The sequence below is a fragment of the Dipodomys ordii genome, unplaced genomic scaffold, assembly GCF_000151885.1.
Source record: "Dipodomys ordii isolate 6190 unplaced genomic scaffold, Dord_2.0 Scaffold18, whole genome shotgun sequence".
Lineage (NCBI taxonomy): Eukaryota > Metazoa > Chordata > Mammalia > Rodentia > Heteromyidae > Dipodomys > Dipodomys ordii.
The window spans coordinates 19,715,529-19,722,466 of record NW_012267234.1 but is presented as its reverse complement, the minus strand read 5'-3'; the positions used below and the strand labels follow the sequence as shown (position 1 = coordinate 19,722,466).

General features: G+C 51.3%; 1 protein-coding gene across 3 annotated transcripts in view; it reads left to right on the top strand.

Annotated features, from left to right (window-relative positions):
- The first annotated feature begins 6 nt into the window (after positions 1-6).
- Positions 7-6,938, top strand: part of Klhdc4 (kelch domain containing 4) — an 18,692-nt gene continuing 11,760 nt past the window's right edge. For all 3 annotated transcript variants that reach the window (XM_013012751.1, XM_013012750.1, XM_013012749.1), the window contains exons 1-5: positions 7-149; positions 927-1,018; positions 2,099-2,177; positions 3,625-3,723; positions 4,386-4,522. In XM_013012751.1, coding sequence (XP_012868205.1) covers positions 51-149; positions 927-1,018; positions 2,099-2,177; positions 3,625-3,723; positions 4,386-4,522 — 506 coding nt within the window. In that variant the 5' untranslated portion in view covers positions 7-50. The remainder of the gene's footprint in view (positions 150-926; positions 1,019-2,098; positions 2,178-3,624; positions 3,724-4,385; positions 4,523-6,938) is intronic.

The following is a 6,938-nucleotide window of genomic DNA, read 5'->3' as shown; positions in this document are numbered from 1 at the left end:
CGTCGAGCCTCGCTCGCTCTCGGGCCCCGCAGCCGTGCGCGCCCGGCGCCATGGGCAAAAAGGGCAAGAAGGAGAAGAAGGGCCGCGGCGCCGAGAAGACGGCCGCCAAGATGGAGAAGAAGGCGTCCAAGCGCTCGCGGAAGGAGGAGGTGAGGCGCCGGGCCGCGGCCCCCAGACGCGTCCCTCCTCCGTGCCGGCCCTGGGGCTTGAACTCAGGACCTGGGCGCCGCCCCGAGCCTCTCGGGCGCACCGCAGCGCCACGTCGGGCCTTTTCTGAGTAGTTTATGTGCTCACGGACTTTCCTGCCCGGGCTGGCTTCGAACCGCGGTCCTCAGATCTCAGCCTCCTGAGTAGCTGGGACAGGCGCCCGGCCTACTACTACTATTACTACTACTGCTATTTTGTTTTTGTTTTTTTTTGGGGGGGGGTTGGTTGGTCGTGGGGCCTGAACTCTGGGCCTGGGCGCTGTTCCCCAGGTCTTCAGGTCAAGGCTAGTGCTCTACCACTGAGCCACCTTCCCAGCCCTACTACTACTGGTTTGTGTCAGCCCTGGAGCTTGAACCTAGGGCCAAGACGCTGTCCCTTTTTTTTTTTTTTCTCGAGACTAACTGTACCATGTGAGCCACAGCTCCACTTTTGGCTTTTTGCTTTTTAATTGGAGATGAGAGTCTCATGAACTTACCTGTCCTAACTGGCTTCCAATCTCAATCCTCAGATCTCAGCCTCCTGAGTAGAGGATTACAGGTGTGAGCCACCAGCTCCTGGTTGAATACCTTTTTTAATGAGGCACACTCTATGTATTCAAACCTAGCCAGAGTGTTAGGATTCGTGAGCAGATTCCTGTGCAGTGAGACTTGCAGGGGAGGAAAGCTGGCCTGTTGCAGTTTTAGAATGAGCCTCACTTGCAGCTGCTTGTGTGCTCCTAGGAAGACCTGGAAGCTCTCATAGCCCATTTCCAGACGCTGGATGCCAAGAAGACCCAGGTCACTGAGACCCCATGCCCCCCACCTTCTCCACGGTAAGCCAGCAGACCCCTTGTCTCTCCTAGTTTCTGCTCCATTTGTTTCTATAAGTTGCAAAGCTGTGTGACATCAGGGCTATGCCTCCTGAATGACCATTTTCCTCACCTGAGTGCAGGAAGAGGTCTGGAGGTGAGGTCTAGATATAAGATTTCTTCATTCCTGGGGACATCTGCAGGCCCTGAGCTAAGTGTCTCATAAATGTGCTCTCCAAGAACCATTGGAGTCACAATAGACATGAAAATAAGGAGTTGTCTCAGCAATGCAAAATTTAATTCTGCAAAAGGGTGTGACTCCATCAGCCGAGCAAGCACACAGAACAGGCAGGCTGTGACCCTGTTTATCCCTAACACAGCTAGCCCTGCCCCTCTGAGCTCAGGTTTACAGTCTGCTCAAGATTGGCAGATTTGAATAGGGTAAAATGTATATCCAGAAGGTAACTTTGGAATAAGATTTAACAGTACAAGCTGGGCACTGGTGGCTCACGCCTGTAACCCTACCTACACAGGAGGCTAAGATCTGAGGATTATGGTTGGTTGAAGGCCACCCTGGGCAGAAAAGTCCCCATGAGACTCATCTCCAATTAACTACTCAAAAACTAGAAGTATGGCTGTGGCTCAAAGTGATAAAGTGCTAGCCTTGAGCAGAAGAGCTCAGTGACAGTGCCCAGGCCCTAAGTTCAAGCTCCACAACTGGGGGAAAAAAAAAAAGATTAACAGTACATAAGTAATTTAAAAATGTACTTGCATCCTCTATTTCTGATATTTGTTTTCTGAGGTATGTCTTAATTCCATCTTGGAAAAAATAGTTAAGACAAAACCTTACTTTTCAAAACTACTTGCTTATCCCAGAGCAGTTCCTCTTTTGCTTTCAGGCCAAAGAGAGAACTTTCTAGCAACCCATTGTGATGGAAAAGACAGTTTTTTTCACACCTGGGAGTATGAACTGCTGGAGGCAGCAGTGTGGTTCTTGGGCCTCTTTCACAGAGGTGTGGGAGGGGCTCATCTCCTGTGGAAGCTACACTGGTACAGGGAGTCTGGCATGTAACTGTGCGCTCATCTGCTGCTTGTGTCTTTCAGGTTAAACGCCTCCCTCTCCGTCCATCCAGAGAAAGATGAATTAATCCTTTTCGGAGGTGAATATTTCAATGGCCAAAAAGTAAAGTATATATATTTTCTCTTTTTCTTTTTTTCTTGGCCTCATTCAAAGCAAGAGTTATTTTAAAGTTGTCACAGGATTGCACGCCGCTCCTTCTGCTCCCCCTAAGTAGCCCACCTTTCAAGCATCAGGCTATGGGTGTTGATGACCCTTGCAGGACCCTCAGATACTGAGCGGCCCTGCAGCCTCTGTTCAGCAAGGGCCTCATCTGAGTGCCAGAACTCAGCTCTCCTCCTTGGTCATTGCTGGCCCTACTGCTGATGGTTGACCTGTGGTCTGCCCACTGCCTTGGTTGCCGTGCCTTGATTCCTCATGGCATTCATGGTTCACATTTACAGTTATCTTGCTTTGTTCTGTGGTGCTGGAGATCCATCCCAGGGCCTTGCACACGCTAGGGGATGGGTGTTCTGCCACTGAGGGTGCACCCCAGTCCTCAAGGTAATGTTGAATAAAGAAAATACTGATAAGTTGTGAAGTCAATTTTTACTTTTGAGCAGGCCAAAAAGCTCTTGTTTTGAAATTGCATGTGGCAGTCGATTAAAAAGGGTTGGTTTAGGGGCTGGGAAGGTGGCTCAGTGGTAGAGTGCTTGCCTTGCATGCACGAGGCCCTGAGTTCTATTCCTTAAGCACCACATAAGCAGAAAAAGCCAGAAGTGGTGCTGTGGCTCAAGTGGTAGAGTGCTCACCTTGAGCTGAAGAGCTGAGTGACAATTAAAAAAAAATGGTTGGTCTAGCTGGGCACCGGTGGCTCACGTTTATAATCCTCAGAAGGCAGGAACGTCTGTGAGACTCTGATCTCCAATTAAGATTACAGAAATATCCTGAAGTAGAGCTGTGGCTCCAGTGGTAGATTGCTAGCCTTGAGCAAAAGTAGCTCAGGAACAGCTTCCAGGTCCAGCGTTCAAACCTCAGGACCAACAACAACAATAAAAAGCAAATAGAAAAGAAAAAAACAGACTTAAAATCAAAAGAGCAGGGGCTGGGAAGGTGGCTCAGTGGTAGAGTGCTTGCCTTGCATGCCTGAGGCCCTGGGTTCGATTCCTCAGCACCACATATGCAAAAAGAAAAAAGCCGGAAGTGGCGCTTGTGGCTCAAATGGTAGAGTGCTAGCCTTGAGTTGAAGAGCTGAGGGACAGCGCCCAGGCCCCGAGTTCAGGCCCCATGACCGGACTCAACAAAAAGAAAAAAAAATCAAAAGAGCAGTGAAATCACTGCTTATTCCTGACTTGTTGAGATGGAATCTTGTTAACTTTTTGCTGGGGTGGGCCTCACACATCATCCTTCTAATTTCCAACTAGCTGAGGTTACAGGTATGAGGCACTGTGCTTGGCCTTGACTTAAAGTGGTATGATTCCTGGGGAATTCTGATAGCTGGGCACAGTCTCATCAATGTTGTTACTTGTCTGCATATCTTTCATGACATTGATGTTCCTCTTTCTTCTTGCAGACTTTTGTATACAACGATCTCTATGTCTACAATACCAGAAAAAACACCTGGACCAGTGTTGACATCCCTGGTCCACCTCCGAGGCGCTGTGCTCACCAGGTGACGGCAGTACGGCCCTCACCCGCTCCCTGAGTCAGAGTCTGGAAGTGGCAGGAGCCTCCGCCTCCCAGAGGCTGGCCTAGGGCTGGCGTTGGCTCTGCTTTGCTAAGTTTCTTCGGTTGTGTTGCTCATCTGCTGTCTGGGAGGAGGATGTGACATACTCTGTGGAAGTACCTCTGGTCTCTAATGTGTCACAGCGTCTCAGCAGAACGCTGCTTTCCACTCCACTTGAGAGAGGGGACTCCCGGGGTGTGGCATGTTCAGGAAAGGGGCAAATGGTGGAAGGAAAGGAATTATTCTAGAAGAAAGTTAGCCGAGCTAGCTGGTTTCTGCTGACAGGAAGAGCGTTGTCAAGCTCTGTGCCTCTCAGGTGCTCCCTGAGCTCCATAAGGAGGGCCTGTCCCCTCCTACCACCACAGTCCTGAGCCCAGAACAGCTGGTTCCTCATCCTGGGCAGGAAAGTCCTTGAGACTCTTATCTCCAGTTAGCCACCAAAAGCCAGAAAAGGAGGTGTGGTTCAAGTGGTAGAGTACCAGTCTTGACGAAGAACGTGTAGGCCTTGAGTTCAAGCCCCAGTACCTTTCCTTCCACTGGCTGTGGTGGGCCCTCAGGTCAGTGAGGATGGTGCTGCTATGTGGTTGACTTGTCCTTTCTTTCCACAGGCTGTGGTGGTGCCTCAGGGCGGTGGGCAGCTGTGGGTCTTTGGAGGGGAATTTGCATCTCCTGATGGGGAGCAGTTCTACCACTACAGGGATCTCTGGGTCCTGCATTTGGCCACCAGGACTTGGGAGCAAGTCAGGTAAGATGCTTGTGCTCCTGTGCTGTGTTATGGGAAGCCTGGTCCGCAGGCACTGGCCGTGTGATGTCGGGCGTACCTGGTCAGCGAGTGCTGGCCGCATGGAGTGGGGGGTGGCAAGGACGAGCTGGGCCAGGGTGCTTTGCGCAGGATGACCTCGGGTGTCCCCGGGGCAGCTCAAGCCTGCTGGGAATGGGAATGGAGCTGCTCCCATGCTGTGCTCCTCCGTGTCGGTTGTTGGAGAGGTGGTGGGGCTGCTCAGAAGGAGGGAGCTTGTTAAAAACAACTTTTAAAATTAGCATGCATTGGTTGCACGGGGAGTTTCCTGTGACATTTCCATACATTATATGGTGTTTTCCCCAAACTCATCCTGCCACTCTTTACCCCTTCTAAACAGTTTCAGTAGACTTCATTGTTCTCCTTTTTTTTTCTTTTTCTTTTCTTTTATGTCGGTCGTGGGCCTGGGTGCTGTCCCACAGCTCTTTAGCTCAAGGCTAGCGCTCTACCACTTGAGCCACAGCACCACTTCTGGCTTTTTCTTTGTATGTGTTGCTGAGGAGTCAAACCCGGGGCTTCATGCATGCCAAGCAAGTATTCAACCACTAAGCCACCTGCCCAGCCCCATTGTTCCCTTTTCTTCCCTCCCCCTTCCGTCCCTCCCTCCCTTCTTTTCTTCCTTCCTCCTGGTCCTAGGGCTTGAACTCAGCCTGGGCACTGTCCCTGAGCTGCTTTTGCTCAAGGCAAGCACTCCACCACTTGAGCCATAGCACCACATCCAGCTTTTTTCAGTATTTATTGGAGATAAGAGTCTCGTGGAGTTTCTTGCCTGGGCTGGCTTTGAACCGCGATCCTCAGATCTCAGCTTCCTGAGTAGCTGGGATGACAGGCGTGAGCCACTGGCCCTGCTCATTGTTCTGTATTCTGTGCAGTAAACTACTTCAACCATCTTCATCCTATCCTCCACTCACGCTCACCCTCATCTCCCACTCTACCAACAGGAGGCTTGCAGCTCCTGGTGCTGATGTGGCTGCTGCTGCTGGCTGCCTCAGTATCTCCAAGTGAGCGAGCTGAAGCTGCATACCGGTCCTCTGCTGGGAGGCGGCTCGTAGATTCCTATGCAAGTGACTCGGGAGAGAAGCTGGCAGGTCCATGCACTGGAAGTAGTGCAGTAGCTGCCCTCCTGAGTGAACAGGAGTTTCTTGCCTGACTTCTTGATAGACCTGTGGCCGGGCAGCCTTTAGGATCCGTGCATTCGTTTTGGTCTTACTGGTACTTAAAACAAAACCATCCAAGGTTTGTCTAGAGGGTGGGTGGCCCTGTGTGCTCCGGAGTGGGTCTCAAGCTTTCAGGGTAGCACCCAGGGCTGCTGCAGTTGAGCCCCTCTCTCTCCATGGAACTAAAGGAAAGACACATCAGCCTTTCTGAAGACTGTTTGATGTTTTGCCATCTTTAAACAGGATTGCTCTGCTGTGTGTGTGATCAGGTTGGTGAGAAGTTTATGGACCACTGAGAGGTTCAAGTTCTTTGTAGAAGGGAATTTATTTATTTTGTTGTGGTGGTGTGGCCCTGTTGTGTGCATTCATTTCTTAGTATCTGTCACTGTGTGGGTGGGTTTGTGTCAAAGGCACTGAGGTTGAAATCATAGAGTGTTGATAAGCAAGCAGTCCCCTTGTCTTGGGCACACTGCTGTTTTGTGGGGAGCCTGCTGCACTGCTGCTCATCCCCTGGTTGTTTGCAGCCCAGGTGGCGTGCACGCCCCATGCTGGTGCTCTGTGCTGGGGTTTCTCTACACGGCCCATGCATGCTGGGCCGGGCTGCAGAAAAGGCCTTCGTGAGGTGACTCGGGCAGAAAGATTCAGGCCTGCCACATGGCCTGTGAGCAGCACGCCCGAGAATAGACAGGTGGGAGTCTGGGCTGGTCACTGAGAGTGATCTCCTGCACAGGCCAGGGTCCCCACTGGCAGAAGAGGCCACATTTAGCCATCAGCATTCAGCACCCCCCTGTGCTTGGCAGGACCAAGACAAAGGGACCATGTCTGCAGGATTTGCTGCCTTGAAGATCGTTGGACTCCACTCCTCAGATCTCAGTCTGAGCAGCCAGGGCTACAGGCATGGGCCCCAGTGCCCAGCCAAAAGTGCTTTTCTTAAAAGTGAGTTTTAATGAAGTACTTACCAAGAAAAGCACCTGGTCCTGTGCAGCCCCATAAGGTTTCAGAGTGAGTACCCAGTGAGCAAGGCCCCCAGGGGCCCTGCCCACCCTCACACAGATTTTGTGCTTGCCTTTGAACATACTGAATGGATTTTTTTTTTTTTTTTTTTTTTTGGTCAGTTGTGGGTCCTGAACTCTGGGCCTGGGCGCTGTCCCTCAGCTCTTCAGCTCAAGGCTAGCGCTCTACCACTTGAGCCACAGCACCACTTC